The sequence below is a fragment of the Leuresthes tenuis genome, unplaced genomic scaffold (genome assembly GCF_036924035.1).
Source record: "Leuresthes tenuis unplaced genomic scaffold, fLeuTen1.0.hap1 SCAF_21, whole genome shotgun sequence".
NCBI lineage: Eukaryota > Metazoa > Chordata > Actinopteri > Atheriniformes > Atherinopsidae > Leuresthes > Leuresthes tenuis.
In genome coordinates, this window is record NW_027325375.1 from 21,464,068 (window position 1) to 21,480,628 (window position 16,561).

The 16,561-nt window shown below is 41.6% G+C and overlaps 1 protein-coding gene across 1 annotated transcript in view; it reads left to right on the forward strand.

Annotated features, from left to right (window-relative positions):
• Nucleotides 1–1,169: 1,169 nt before the first annotated feature.
• esama (endothelial cell adhesion molecule a) overlaps nucleotides 1,170–16,561 on the forward strand; it is a 53,531-nt gene continuing 38,139 nt past the window's right edge. The window contains exon 1 of the mRNA XM_072374831.1: nucleotides 1,170–1,663. Within this exon, the coding sequence (XP_072230932.1) occupies nucleotides 1,597–1,663 (67 nt within the window). The 5' untranslated portion in view covers nucleotides 1,170–1,596. The remainder of the gene's footprint in view (nucleotides 1,664–16,561) is intronic.

The window sequence follows — 16,561 nt, forward strand, 5'->3', positions numbered from 1 at the left end:
GTTATTCCATTCCATGTTTCAGATATTTTTGGAGAGCTTGGAACAGACATGTCATTTGTTTTCAACCATGTAATCATATCTAGAAGAACTAGACAACAAATCAAGATGCACTCCTGCTGAACTGAGGCTAGTTATGGTTAGCTGTGACGTTTTTTTTTCAACAAAATAAAACTTTGTGCCAGTAGCTTTAAGGAAATCAAATTTGTTCTACAAAAACAAGATAACAATGACGTATTAAGTCATACTGGAAAAAAGTTAAAGTAATTACAGAGTAATATCATCAGCAGCTCATTAGCCTAGCTTGTGAGAATAGCCTTTGCTACAGCAGGCACACTGTATTAAAATGTTTAGGGTTGAAAATCTTATATCAAATTTCTTATTTGATTTCAAAGCAACACTAGAGAAGTTTGTGAACCTCATAATAATGTGTTTCTGAGTCGTTTAGAAGCACATTGACTTCTGTTATGCATATTCCCAAGTCTAATAGTGCCCTCGGGCTGAGATGAATTTGGTTTCGAGCCATTTATCAACACCGTTTTGCTTTATGGTCGCTTGATATTTTTGGCAGCTTTTGAGGCATCTTTGTGGCCTTTTCAACATGAGAAAAATGAATATGTGTAGCTGCACATGTGCAGGGCTCACAAAGAGATTTGTTTTATTGACAGTAGTGTTAGCTCCCATAACTGTAGGGGAACAAGCAAGAATATTGACATATTCTTTAGTATTTAAAACGGATATATTAGGTTAGTTTTTTTTTTTCTTTTTAGATCAATTGTAATTTTAGTTTCCTACATTCAAAGCAGATGTCGGATGTTTTTGTTTTCTTTACAAGAAAAATATCACACTAAAATAGCATGACATTACAATTTCAGATTAATGTTTCAAAAAGCGTGACGAAAAGGCTTGAAACTATAAATGTGTTGTGTTTGTTTGATGAATATATAAAACTGTGTTCTAAAGTTAACTTTTACACCTGCTCTTGACGCTGAGCCACTGGACAGGTGTAACTGTTCTAAGCTAAACGACATAAGTGCCCAAACAACCGGATGTGGGTACGTTTTGCTTTCGCAATTAAAGTGAGGCGTTCAGGCACCGCTTTCAGCGATGGTGTCTTTTTGTAGTGCTGTCTTATTATGGAGCCTGGACGCGGAAATCGTTTTGATATTTCAGCTAACTGTATGACTGGTTGGAAGAGGTGTCACGGCTCCCTTTCCTCGCCCTCCCTCTCAGGAAGGGACACGGTATGATAACTTGCAGAATTGTACTCGCTGTTGTGGCTGTAAGTAGAGGATCGCAGAGAGGAGGACGTAAAGGGGACGGGAGGAAGAGTCGAGGACCGTCAGTTTCGGAGGTGCTTATCCAATTTCCACTTCACTTTATTACTGCCATCTCTCCTGGAGCATTCCTACGGTGGAGGGATAAGACGGCTTTCGTTACGTCCTCACCTGAAGTGTCCCTTACCTTCCCCGGTCAGCGCGTCTGCTGGGAGCCTGAAGGAAACGCACTTGACAGACTTGAGGAGCTTTGCCTGAGGCGGAATCAGAGCTCATATATAAACGAAGGACATTAACGCACTGAAAAGTGGCTGCTTCAAACATGAAGGTCTATTCTACTTGGAGGAAACTTATTTTGCTCTCATTTACCTTTGTGTGGGGGCTCTCGGGTAAGTAAGCAGCTTATTTTCTCACATTCTTTAAAAATGTATTAACAAAGGTTTGTTTTTTTCCCCCCATCTCTCAAATCTTCAACAACACGTGACATATTCCTGAAAGTATTCCAAATGATGAATGTAGAATTGTTGCACTCATGTGTCCCAAGGTGACATTCATTGAGCACTTAGACTGATTTTGACACTAAAACCACATTTTCATCCACTGGATTAGCAAATCCTCAGCTCAGCAGTTGTGTTTTTTCTCTCCTTTTGCATTAAGTGCATTTTTTTTGGCACTTAACCCCCCCCCACTTTCTTTAATATTACAGATATTTCTCACACAAAGGATACAGGCAGGAGTCATAACCAGATCCGAATGAATAACAAATCAGACGGCATCTCTGATTCTGGGGGGCTGAAGTGTGGCCGAAAAGAGCTGGATTTAAGGCCGAAACACCTGTTTGTTTTTCATAGGATTGGAAACAAGTGTGTTACACATGATTATGTTTCCCAGGGAGGAATAATCCCTTTATAGCTGTTGCAACATTGGCTCAGCGGTGCCTCAATCTAGCACTGTATTAAACTCCTACTTTCCCCAATAGCTGTACAGTAGATGCATCCTACTTTTCGCCCCGCCATGTCTTTGATTTAGAAATTGGGGCACGGCACAGCTGCACAAGTATTTTGAACGACCCGTTTTGTATTTTCTTATTTAGAAGGTTGTACAGCTCTAAAAAAAAAATTCTGGAGGAAATCTGTGAGATTGCTCAAAGGAGGGGTTGATCCATCAGACACTGGAGCTCATGGAGAGGCACACGTTTTGAGATTTAACTGAAAATCATTCTCCTTGGGGGTTTGCTGTATGCTCGTGGGTTTGGATGACATTATTTTAGATATCTTTTTGTCCCAAATTAACCCTCAGCATTGACAGAAAATTTAATCTGTCAGTGGTAGTTGTGAATATTTCAACATTCACCTTTAACTGGGCCACGGTCTATTCTTACAAAGCTCCCTGCCCTTCTATAGAAAAACAGGGGGTGTCCATTTAAGTTATGGAGCTCTATCCTCTTTAGGTGAGTGCCTATTAGTTCCAAGAGACAGCCAAGTGACTTTCACGTACCCTGTGAGGTATGAAAGCAAGCGGGCGCGACATTTTTTGCCTGATTTTGCTCTCGGCCACTTAAAGCTGTTCTCAACACTGTTGCCAAAACAATCACATGAGCTGACGCAGGCAACCTTAGGCTTGCTTGTTACTCCTTTAGGAAGGAGTAATACCTGAGCAATAGCTCAGCTTTACCACCCAGACCCCATGTGACACTGTGGTTTAAGGCATTTCAAGGGATGATTGCAAGCAGTATCTCCTACTGACCAATCTGGAGTTTTAACAGCAGGCTGTGATTCATTGTCAACGAACAATAAGACCACAGTCGCCATCCTTGACCTCAGCGTTTGACTCACCATCAAAAAAAAAGGGCCTGCAGGTGTGTCCTGAAAACACAGAGTGGTCAAGATACAGAGAGGAAATGATCATGAATGGCAGCCTGCTGTAACAGGAAAAAATGCTCCTTGAGTCCCCGACGAGTATAAAGCTGAGTATAGAGGCGGAAGTGAACAAACATCCTCCCACAAAGAAGAAAGCCTGAGTTGGTGTTTCAGTCACGAATTAGAACAGCAGAGAATTTTAGACTACTGACTGAGGCCACCATGACATGAACGGCTGATCAATTAACTTCACTCCCCCAGAGCACTTTCACAAAGTAGTTTTTAAGGCTACATGTTAGCTATGCCTTTTGCATCAATCTCTTTCGTTTGTGTGATCTAAGACTGACTCCATGATGTTGAGATCCGAGTTCTGTGGAGGCCAAATCAGGTGCCGCAGGGCTCTTCTTGTTGATGGTTTGTCATCTAAGACTCTTGGCTGCTTGTTTGGGTTCATTGTCTTGCTGCAGAATTCGTTCGACAGGGATCAATCGGGTCATTTTTTCAATGCAAAATTGCAAAACACTTGACTCGGCTGAGAGCTCTCATCTTCACAGGATGGCAAATTGAATACATTGGGTGTTTTTCATTGTTGGTGCGTTGTTGTTTTCCCCCACTGTTTTCAGACCATGCATTTAGTGTAATCAGCCACATCATTTAAGAACACACGAAACAAGTTTTCCAGACCCATTCGTTCACGTAAGATCAGCTGAAAAAGAAACCTATTGAAAAACGGACTTCAACGATCAGGTTGTCCACTATGACCCTTTGTTAAATTCTTTGTTTTTATTTTTTTTTATAACTCAGGATTTTTTTTATATTCAGCTTTCCAGTCAAACACTTAACAGAGCTTCTCCGTCTCATGAACCAATTAAGATTATCTCTGCGAAGTCACGTTTGGGTCAGCTAATTTTATTACTTCAGCTTAGGGTCAGTGGGCTCTGTGCCTGATTATGCACCTGATTCAAACTGCTGAAATGAGTTTGCCTCCCTGTCATTTGTTCTGAAGTATATGAAGCCACGAATCACATTTGAGGAGAGTTTAATCTCTTTCCGTTATTAATCCACTCTTACCATTAAAATGGAAGCGCTTATCTTGTGATTGGAGGGTTTCACTCTTATGAGTTCACGCCCTCGCATTAATGTTTTACACATTGGTCCGAGTTCCTGTTAGAGACAAAACACAGAGACTAAGACGGCCGAGCAAAAGAATGATTAAGTATTCTGAGAAGCTGGCAGCTAAAGCTAGCTGCTGATCTGGTCACTGACAAGCTGGGGCTGGTTACTGCAGCCGGCTACTCATTCCACCAAAATCACAAACCAGGGGTCAAATAAAGTGGGACTCTGCAGATGTGCACATGCTCCTGAACTTGCTACCTTTTGGGTCAGCTGTTCTAAAGCTTCCCATGCATAGGCACGTCCATGTCGTCCTTCTCTTCCTTGTCTTCTTTTGTTGGTCAGTCGTTTTTATGAATGGAGATGTTCCAGGTGCAAACGTAGTGAGTGTTCTCAGTCCTTACGGTTGCAAATCTTTGGGTTTGCATGCAGTCAGCAGCAGAGGAACCTGTTGGATCCTCATGGACTGGTGAGGATGGGAAAAACAAGCGAATGCTTTGAATTTCTAAAGGAATAGTTTGTTTAGTATTTAATTGAGGTTGCTCAGAGTACTGAAGAATGGTCTGAAGAATCAATCCTGTCATTTTCCCCTTATTTTTTTTCCCCCCTCAACTTTCAGCTGTCGTAATGCAGGGATTCGTCTTTGTGAAGTGGGAAAAAGAAGTCACTAACCCAGCCTGTCAGCTCTTTCCGTGCCATCTAAAGCTTGCAATATGGGCATGCTCCAGTTTTAGTGATGGTTGGATTGATCACAAGATGTGGGCTCATCATTCAGTCCCAGCCTCCGCAAGGATGTCACCTCGCCCCTGCCAGCTCCTCAGAAGTGTTAATTTTGTCCCCGTTACTGCGCCATCAGCTTGTTGTAGTCGTCATTTGCCAGGATAACAGTAGAATGGTAATAGAGCCCCTATAAGTGGAAACCGGTACTATATTTATATGCTCCAGCTCGAATAAGATGGATTGTGTACACTGGGACTGGCTTTGGCACTGTGCCCAAGTGGTGCATTTACATGAGCACACAAAGTAATCTGGAAGCTAGAGGTCCCTTATCAAAGGCCGGTTGTTCATGGCAGCGATGTATTAGCCATGCCTTATCTCCCCACTGACTGCTGTGCAATTACTTTTGTATTCTGGTCACACCGCCTGGAGAAGGAACGTCTTCATTTGTTCTCCAGGTGGGTCCCAGAATGGGCTTTACTTATTTAACAAGGTCAATCCACACAAACTTCAAAAGGCTCTATTGGGAGGTGATACAGCTTTGCTGCCCGTGCTGATTTTCTGTGGTGACCAAGAGTGATTTATGAGTGAGAGCGTTGTAAGAGATTATTTTTCATCATGCGTTATTTTACCACAGGCCACTTTGGGCAGTGATCCATCTCCCATTATAACAACACTACTGTGGCTTTGCACACTCGATGCATGGCAATACTTCAGCGTAGGTTTGTTTCACTCTCTACTGTTACAGTGACAACACTTTGACGTCCCCTAAGAAATCGAAGATGAGGGACAATGGCAGCCTTATCTTTAATTGACTTTGCCGTAGAATAATACTAAATGGATGTGCGGCAAAGCCTCTTTCCACTTTGAACAGAGATTACAGCAGTTTGAAGCCCGCGCTCCTCGTGTACGCGTCCCCGGCAACTGGCGCAATTTTGATTTGAGGAGAGAGATTGAGGGATTTATCGGTACGAAATGACAGAAACATACAACCGTGCGCTTTTCCCTCTGTAGAGAGAGGCTGTTTGCTGTCCAATCGTAAGTCTGTGCGAGTGTGCCAGTGTCTCTTGTAATCCTTGGTATTTACACCCACTGGCACTCTGTACCAGACCCAGGAGAGCAAGAACCTGACGAAAGATTAGAACAGGTTCAGACTGACAGTGATGGGAACAGAGGGAGCTGTCACAATGTAAGAGACGACATATGCGTATTTGAAACCCCTCAAATGTACCAGGTCTGTATTTTATGTGCAGTACTGTGCTAAAGCCTTATATTATTATTAATTTGTTCCAATTCTTTGAAAATACAAAAGATAACACAGTTTGGCCGACATAGAATAGTATTTTTGCACCAAGATTGTGATTCAGTGGTTATTTCATGTGCCTTTGTGGTTGTTTTAGCTTGAGCTTTTTTTCCCCCCTTTCACATATTTAATGTAATCTTTTTGCATCTTTACTGTCTCTTATTAGTTATTTATGTCTTTGTGATCGCTGCGTTTCTCTTTGTGGTGTCGGCTCAACCGGAAATGTGAACAGTTATTCTAGGCAAAGACCGTCATTGATACTTTGGTCTCATTTAAACTGATTCTTCAATTAAACCCGGGGTCATAGTGACATCTTAATCTAATTATGTTACCCCGATTAAAGTCCCATTCGTGGGATTAATACTCCAATTAAAGTATGTGGAGCACCATTAACCGCTGTTTTAAAGGGCTGCTTTGACCTCTAAAGACCATGTTCAGCCCAGCCATTGGAGGTTTGATGAGTTGCCCCACATCCACTGACTTGCTCCTATTTTTAAGCATATACAAACATCCATATTTTTAGTCTCAACTTCGGATAAAGTGTGGGAAAGTTCCGTGTGACATGTGACATGCTGCTCTCAGATATGTGGATGAGTTGCTGACAATTGCAGGGATAAAGGAATTTGTTCTCACAGTGATAACGAAAACAGCGACGACATGACGGCATGCAGGTTGGATACGGGCAGATGACATGTGCCGCATGTGAGGTTTGTCCCTTTCTTTCTTTTCTGTGTCATCTCATCTCCATCCTCGGACCCAAAAGGAAGAAGGCCTTTGTCAGTCAGGGGTCATGAGAAAACCACTGGGCGACTTTCCCAACATGCAGCCTTGGCCTGTGGACTCTTAAAGGCACAGACACCCAAACATCTTCGCTTCATCTTCCTTTTCCTTTTGTCTTCTTGTGTATGTCCCTCCGCTTTATCCTCTCCTGAAAAGAAGCAACAGCAACCTATATGGCGAGAAAGCAAAATATGAGTATATTTTTCATACTTGAGTGATTGATGCCCGGAGAGATGCCTGCAGGCCCAGATAGGAATCTCTTGGGGACAGTAACACATAGTTTTCAGTATTGTTTTGCATGTGGGCTACATAAACAGAGTTATTCCCAGCTGATGTTTTCTTGTGGCAATTTACAGACACTCAGAAAGCCGCCATGTAAATAAATAAATACAAGCAGAGTAGTTTATTTATGGAGACTCTTATCTTGATTTCGTCATAACGGCTTGCTGCTAAACTGCACATAATGCAGACCGCAGCAGTCGTCTCATACCCAGCTCTTAATTGAGGGTTGTAGCCGGGCTTTGGCAGCACACTGGCTAATGACTGTTTACAGTAAAGAGCTCCACAGGAGGTTTATCAGGTGGTTCTTAAGGCCAGTCTGGCTGCTTTTGCCGGGTTTTGTCAGTACTCACAGTCACCACATTACTCTGCTGATTAAATAAGCCCCATCTCATATCTTCCACCAATCAGAGCAATGACGTTTTAACTGTTGATTACTTGATAATTTCGATTTTGCGTATCAGGATATAATAAGTAAAAAAAAAAACTTTTCACGATGTCAGATGTTATTATATCTAACAAAAACTAAGCCAAAATGCAGAGGTAGTGGGTGTGCTTTGCAGATTTATTTGATTAAGCTAAACGTTTAACTAAAAACGTTTTCACGTAGAGCCTAAAGTACGTGAAAAACAGGTTGGGAAAGCATTTCAAAATGTACTCATACCAGGAATTGAGAGAAGCACCGAAGGAAACCTTGAATGCTAAAGTAGTTCTTGCAGTTTCATTGTGTTGTGTCGCTGGCCATGCTGTCAGAATCAGCATTTCTTCCCCCGCGGGACTCATGGAACAAAGTTTTCACTGTAGAAATGCTCCCCCGAGCGAGAAACGCTCTCGTAAATCTCGTAAAATGAATGATACAAACAAAAGGCTTAGGTGCGAGACTGAAAATGCAATAATGACAATAAATGCGGCACTTGAGTCTCTGTTTCGCTTACTAAAGGTTATTTTTACCTCTATAACACCATACGCTCCAGTATACAACAGAAAGCTTACCGCGAAAGCTTGCGTTGCCTTGCCCTTAGTTTTGGGTTTTATCACATTTTTTTTTTCCTAAAAATGAAGAGGGAAAGTGGAAAGTCTAAATAAAACTCTTGAGAAGAAAGAACAGCACTATGGACGGTATAAACAAATGACCCACGGGAGGTCACGTGTTCTGACCCGTGTGTCGGGTGAGCACAGATAACCTGTGACATTAATCCACGTTTCATGTGTCAATACCAGAATGAAGAATCAGAATGAAGTCTTTGGATTTGGCAGAGCATACCTGAATCTATTTCAAAGGATAAGAAAAAATGGATTGAATAAATATGTTAGCAATTAAATCCCATTTACATTTCACCAGATTTTAGATGAACTTATTGTATAAATAAAGAATGCAGCCATGTCAAAGCCACAACTACTGTGATGAGTCACAAGGGAAGCAGAAGGTCTTTCTCTGTGCTACTAAAACAACATGCTCAAGGCACAAAAATGCCCAGATTTCCTTTCTGTCTGCAGATGCCTTAGATTTATGTCATCTTCTCTGTTTGATTTCAAAGCTAACCTTCTCTAGCCAGGGGGACCACAGGGAGAAGGTAGAATATGTTTTGTTTGTGTGGATAAAAAAAATAAAAACATCTTCAACTTCTTCGTTTCTCAACCGTTATCTAACGGTTCTTGAAAGGATCTCATTAGGCCAAGGTTTGTAAAAAAATTTTCAATCCACACGGGACCGCAGTCACGTAGCTGGAGTTGCGAGAGCTCTGATTGGTCCAAAGCTCTCGCCCTGCAGTGTGGAAGTGCAGCTTGCTTCTAGTACCGCTGACAGATGTTCCGACCAGAAGTCAACAACCACATATCCTTTTGACCTGCCCTTCAAAAACAAAAACAGAAAAGAAATCTAGGGTTAATAAAGCTGTGCACAGACGGGAATTAAGAGCGTGAGGCCGTGTTAAATTAATCTTATTTAGAGCCTGAAGCACACAGGACTTCTGGGACTCTGACATGATCATGGCTTTCTTTTTCGAGTGTTTTGGGGACTCTTAATAACTCATAAGTCTTAAGTTATTGCTCATATTTTGTAGTTATATTTCTATTGTTGCATTTATTCCTTTGTGAGTTGTTCAAATTTGTGGGTTTCAGGTGACATTTCCAGAGTGAAAATAAATTTACAAGTGTCTCCTGAGCCCACGTGAATGCTTTGATCGTTTGGGTATGAAGGTTTTCGCATGCATTGCTGCCCGAGGGTTCGAAAATCTTTATAATCTTGCATTGGGGATTTTCTTTTTTTTTTTTTTACAACCTTTTAGTAAAGTAGTGAATCATGACCCATATGAAAGACTCAATCTTTTATACCCAATCCTGACACCCTCAACCTGCAGAATCTTTCAGAACATTGTTAAAATACAGCAAAACCCATTAGTGAAGACAAAGAAAATTATTTCTTTGGACTTGAGTCTGTTAAATAAAGGCCATCGAACAGATTTCATTTATTGCACTTTAGGAATGTGGTTTGTAATTTTTTTTTTGTTTTTTTTAAACGAAGCACAAAATAGGAGCATGTAGGATTCACCTTCAGCTTTTGGATTTGGATAGAAATCCAATTTTTCTTTTCACAGTTAAAAGTAATTATTTATCGGAAAGTTATTCTTGTACATTTTTGTGTTCGGGAATGATCTGAACCTTACACAGTTTCACTCAAACGTACTAAAACTGGTAAGCTGTCATTTTCTCATTTATTTATTCATTATTTCAAGCAGAATTTGGATCAGAAGGGATGTCATCTCTAAATAAAGCACACTTCAAGGTTCTTAAAGTGTAGTAATATGTGTTAACGGTCTCCCTTTTTTCCCAAATGAAAGTGACTGTATGAATCAGAAACACATTTGAACAGGATTGGTCAGAATACTGGGCCTGGTTCAAAGCTCATCAACCTAGTATTTGGCTATTTATTGGGGCATTTTTAAATGGGCTGCACTGTGAAATGAGGCTTAAACACAAGGGGCAAAAAAAGGTACTTGATTTGGTATTAGAACCCATCCAGTATCGACCTTCAGCAACACACTACAAGCAGCAAACACACTGACCCCTCTTTAAGCCACACCTGGCATGCTTCATGCACACCTGCACAGGTGCAGTCAATGAAGCCAGTTCCAACAATTAAGCCAGTTCCAACAATTAAGCCCATGCACCTCCCAAAGACTCATGCGCTGCCACCTCAAGGCTGTCGAGGATGCAGAAGGGTGTAACAGGCTTGTCCAGGATATTGATAAGAATATCAAGTACATTTTTGGATATTTTCTATTCCACCTGGCACCAAATAATGTTGTCATTGTGGCACCTCGTGTCATGTTAACTTGCTCCTGACGGAGATCATTTTGTTTAGTCGACTTGTCAACAAACTCATATAAAATTTGGCCTCATTTATTATATATGCCAATGTAAAAAGAAGCACAACCAGCCTTTCTGTCTACTCACATCAAGCCCAGCTTCAAACATAACAAATAACTGACCAAGACTGACACTGTCAGATAGACTTTGCGCTTGGCTTTTACGTTATTGTCACAGTGTTGTTGGAAAGTGGAAAATTTATTATCTCACAAATTATGTTTGGTTGACAGCATAAAACAACAAAACCGAGCAATGTCACAAACTCCCGGTGTAGATCCCAGCTTTTGTCAGGGAGAGCAGCTTTGCAACAGCAGGTGAGCCAAACACAGCAGAGATTAGACAGGACTGCCATTTGAGCTGCTTAATTTTAGCTTATATAAAATTGCCCTGGATCACTGAGATAGTGATCCCTCAGATCAGTTAGGGACATTTCGACTGGTGGATTGCGACAAACATTCGCAGCAACATTATGTCTGCATCAGCTCCGTATGGTACCACATGGACACATACAGAGTTGTTTTTTTTCCAAGTCACCTGACACCTGTGTAAACCAGTGGAAGCCTGATGGAGTAATGGAGTAAGAGCTGGCAGTGAGCAGCTATGTGGAAAAAGTCATTACAGTCGCACATTAAGCCGAGGCCTTTAGGGCATCAGAGGCTGGATTGGTGTCCTCAGCCAGGTAGAACGAGCGAAGAGACGTGGTTTGAAAGACAGTGGGAGACACAAGTAAGGTTTATGCCTCTTGTTTAATGCACACACCACTCAGGGAAAAATCCCTCTTTACATATGCTGAATGACTAAGTACCATTCATCCATAGCAGGACATTGTGTGTGCTTTCCTGTGGTGAAACTATTTTCTGCCTGACTTTTTATAATCCATCCTCACCTACTGACTTTCTTCATGAAAAAAACCCCCACAGGGAACGCTCGTGAACTTGCTGCAGTTGGGGTCTCTGACACATACAAACATCTTGTTTTCTATCATCTCCATTATTTCGTTGCATCCTTAATGATGCCCTTTTGGAAGTATTTTCTAGCACATTCCCGACCACAAACTGATCAAAAATCCCCCGCATCTGGACACGAACAATAAGGTCAAAAGCAGTGTTCACATTTCATTTCAACTGTTGATCCAGGCCAGTAAAAGTAATGATTTTGTTTATTTTAACTTACAGTCCACAAATTAAATTTGCATTGCAGTGGTCTCATTATTCCCAGAGCTGATTAAACTGGAGCATTTTTTTCAAACCGGAGACAGCCAGGGTTTCTCAATCTGTAAAGTTCTGAGCAAACCGGCACAGGAAGAAACCACCCTGTCGATAATGTTATTTTACCGGCTCATCTGTGTCATGTTCCAGAGGGCAGGACCTCTTGTCATATCAGTTATTGCCTCATTGAAAATTCTGTTGCTCCCTCACTGAGCTACATACCATTTCAGTAAGACTTTGCTGTTGTTGATAGAGTAAAAGCTAATTATCTTCTATCAATTGTCCTCTTTTTTCCCCTCACATTTGATTAATTTTTATCTGCTCACAGATGTCTTCCAACATAAAAGACACTTTTATCAACATTGTTACATCTGCATGTACCTCCCCCCTGCCTCTTCCTGCTTGCCCTTTTTCCTTTTCATCTTGATGTCCAATCCACCTCTCCTTCATCTTACAAATCTCCTGAGGGATGCAGCTCCAACATCTCATCAGCATCAGTGTTTAGGGTCAACTGAGAGGGTTAGAGCGAGGTGGCTTTCCCCCTCCCATTTGTTCTTCTGTATTCACTCCTCGAACTCACGTTTTTAATCTATGCGTATATTCTTCATTTCACTCCTTTATGCCTCCCTCCATCTCTCCCTCCAACTCCCTTTTCCCTTCACTGCTCCTCTCCTCCCTGGGTGGTGTATGTGTAATTACAAGCTCTTATCTATTTTTCTGTCACACACAACTACGCTCTGGAGAGAGTTCAGTTGATGTTATTATCTCCATTAATGGCTCAGAGGTGCAGCCGCTCCCACAACCCTCCCCCTATCCTCACCACATACAGCATAATTGCCATTTATTAAAAAATATCCCCTGCATCTTTGCTCTCCCCTGTGCTGCAGCCCCTCTTCGAGATAGCCGTGCTGTTTTAATTCTCAGCTAATATTTTATTTTCTTTTTATCAACATGCAAAGGGATCTCCTCCAATTTCGGCCATAATTGGATTTGTCTTCCTTCATTCTCAGGCAAAGTGATAACAGCCCTCAGAGACAGCGTGTTTACCGTCAAAAAAGTCACAAACTTCCAGTCAGCCTTCTAATTTCCACTGAATGATAATAAGTAGAAAGCATGTAATGCATAACTGAACAAGTGGAGACAACTTGTTAAGTTTTATTCTGCCCCTTTTTAATTCAAGCGCTGCGGTTAAAGCTAGCAAATGAGTTGTTATCACTGTGGGAAGCGCAGTTTATTTTCCAACCACTGACTCTTACCCATGGCAATGTTAAAACCGCCAACACTCTTAAGATTTGCAATCCTAATGCAACCCTCTATCTCGGAGAGATTTGAGCCGTTCGATCCGAATGCACCTTAATGCCACAATCTAGATTTGGTTGGGTTAGGTGTTGGCACACTAAGTAGCTGGGTTCAGACCAAATGACGGTTTGAACCGAATCAAATTCTTCTTTCAGGTTTCGGAGACATTGGTCTAAGGATTAGAGTTTTGTCTAAGATGTAAACAGCAGTTCTCTGTGTTACAGTCCAGTGTTTTGTTGAAAAAAACTAATTGTTGAACCAGAATTTGATGATTTGAAACCTGTTTGGCATCCACATGATAATTACAGGTCACTTAAGAATAGAGTGTAACTAAAGGTTGTAATAACCTGTTTTCACAAAAAAAAAACATGTAGTTGTTACTTATTATAGGTCAGCATGGGTCATTTGTACAGCGGGGGAGCTTGTTGACACATGTCGTTTTGGGATTATTGCTGCAATGACTGTGGGGGCTGTTTGATTTGGCTCACATTTCTCTCTTCATATGGCCTTTGTCCATTGCATGTCGTAATTTGCCACACAATGTACCGGCATCCATTGCTCAGAACCAGCTGTATGTACATGCAACAATTGTTCATTTTGAGGTTCACTACGGATCCGAAAGGCTAGATCACTTTGTAATGAATGCCTGACATAAGCTCTATTTTCTGATTCTCCAAACAAGAACAATGGCATATAAACCGATGTGCAAAAAAAAAAAGGAGACAGGAAAGCTCAGAGGAAACACTGTGAGGGAATGCCTTGTGCTGTGTTGAATGCTCCTTGGTAAATGTCACAGTTGCCTATGCTGTGTCCTCTACTGTCGGAGAAAATAAAAAGCACTCTGTGTTCCTCTTTAATTCGTCTTTCTTCTCATGTCTGTGTCTGCAGTAGCGCTACTGTACAGAGGCTGTGAAGTACAGTACAGCAGAGGCACAGAAAGCCCATATAATCTCCCCTGCTCGTGTGTTTGAAGAGGTGGAAATCTCTCAACCGAATGCTAAACAGGATCTATCAGGATTAAGCTCAAGTTTGAGGCAGTCTAGCTTATTGCTGACTGTGTTTCACAGCTGTGAAGTCAGAAATGTTCGCCGTATGAACCACAAAGCGACAGATTTTTTCGAATGTCACAGACTTTTTCCCCTTTTAGAAAGCGCCAACAGGCAGAAAGCCTTTCAGCCGAGGATCTTCATTGACGTTTGGAGCGTTCATTAGTGATTGGTCATTACGTTCACTGATTTCCTGAGGCCAACCACCCGTGAGAGCCCATTAACCACAAACATTAAAAGCAATTAGGCAAAGGGCTCACTTTTTGCGCTCATATTTGCACACAAAGGATTGTTTATGTGGATGCATTGGTAATTTACACGAGGCGAGCAATTGACCTCTTGGTGCTCCGTTTTCTATTTTTCCAAGAAGGCTACATTCCTCCATGCTGTGATGAAGAGTCAACTCAGTGAAAGAGGAGTTTATTAAAGGAGAACCGAATGAAACCTCAGTGGTTGTGATAGTGCTGGGAGGGATCCTGTCACATAGTGTAGGCCACACTCCTGTGCACATAGCATAATATGCAGGCACAAAGGCCTTATTAAATGTCTTCATCAGACTGTCATATAAAATGAAAATCCTCATTTAAATTCAGTGTTTTTTGACCCTGTTCTTCAGACTGCAGTTTCCCTTAATATTGTTGTATACCCCCACATGGTTTCCACGGTACTCCCGCCATTTCCCTGGATGGGAACACTTTAATCATGATGGCAGATCCATATATCCAGTCCGCCGCGTGCTCACACACACACACACACTCACTCACTGATTCACTCATTTTTAAAACACGTCCTCCGTGAGGACAAAAGATAGGCTTCGTCTCCATTATCGCTCTCTCAAGTGACGCACCTCCTCCGCTATCACAGCAAAAAAAAAAAAGTACAGATTTTGTTTAATAACAAAATTGGCACGTGCACAGTATCCACACAGGAGTACCGGTTTCTGTCTCATCTTCCCCTCCTGACACTATCTGTCAGTGTGCAAGACATCACGCGACGAGGCACAGGAGACACCATCAGAACTCCCCTTAACCACCGAAACTTGTCGCTCATCTGTCTCGTACCTCCTCACTGTGGTAAAAATAGACCCAAGCTGTCAAGTGGCAAACCCATTTTTTTCCCCCCCACTCTTTCTCTCCGGCTCTTGTACCCTCTCTTACTCACTTTGTTCAGCTTTCCATAATTCGCTGGTACTGCAATTTTCTCCATCATTACAGGCCACATGACAAAGTAAAGATGTGGCTCGTCAACAAAAAACTGCTTTTCCACTTCTCTCCATGTCGGTCAAAGCTGAAATGCGCGCCTGTCAGAGCAGTGTGCAAAACATAATGATGGAGGTTGCAAAAAATTCTTTTCAGATTTCAGATCAAATTCGATGTTGGTGTTTTCCTTTTGTAAAGGTGATATCTCTTGGACTGTGGATTTCTTTTTGTCAGCTGCAGCTTCACTTGGTATTCTAGCATATTCTTGGAGGACTAACTCAAAAGTGCAGCTTTACATGGCATCAAAGCCGCAAGAATCAAAGTGAGGAAGGAATATCTGCTCCCTTCACAAGGATAAATGGCTATTAGACTCTTGTCCCTTATCAAAGTTGTGTTTGTTTTTCTCCAGCAAGTTTTAGACCAAGCAGTTCTGCAATTTATCACAAGGAAAAGAAACATGATGAAGACTGGAGGGTTGTTGGTCTGTGTGCTTGTGAAGACCTTCATGTAACACCAGTGCACTGATATACACACACAAAGAGTTTGATTTCTGTCTTAAATGGATGGCTCATTCCTCTTATCTGTGTTTGATGAATGGACACAGTTTAAACGTGTGTCTGTGTGATTAATTATAGCATGTGCTGCCAACATACATCAACATAGATGTAGCTATGATATGATATCAGCTGATGACACAGGCGGATGCAGCCCATGGCAGCTTCTGAGCGTTGGGGGGGGTCAAGGGAGCTCACAGAAGGATTAGATAGCTTCATGGGCTTGATTTCTGGGTTCATTCACGTTGCCCACTGGTCGGGTAGCTATTCGGAACTAGGAGCTAAAAATCCCAGACAAAAGGAAAGGAGTTTCTATTAAATATGGAAAGAGCGTGAGCTTTCCTCAGTTGTTAGATGAACTATGAAAAAGTTTATCATCTGCAAATATCTAAAAAGTTAGCTTGCAGCTTCATCTGCTCGTACATGAATTGCTTCTGGTTATACACTGGAACACAAGATTATTTGGTGGGAGATAAGGAAAAATATCTGTTGTAAATACACTTAATATGTGAAACGGGCTGCATTTAAAATATTATTAAGATAGAATACTGTGCAAAACTC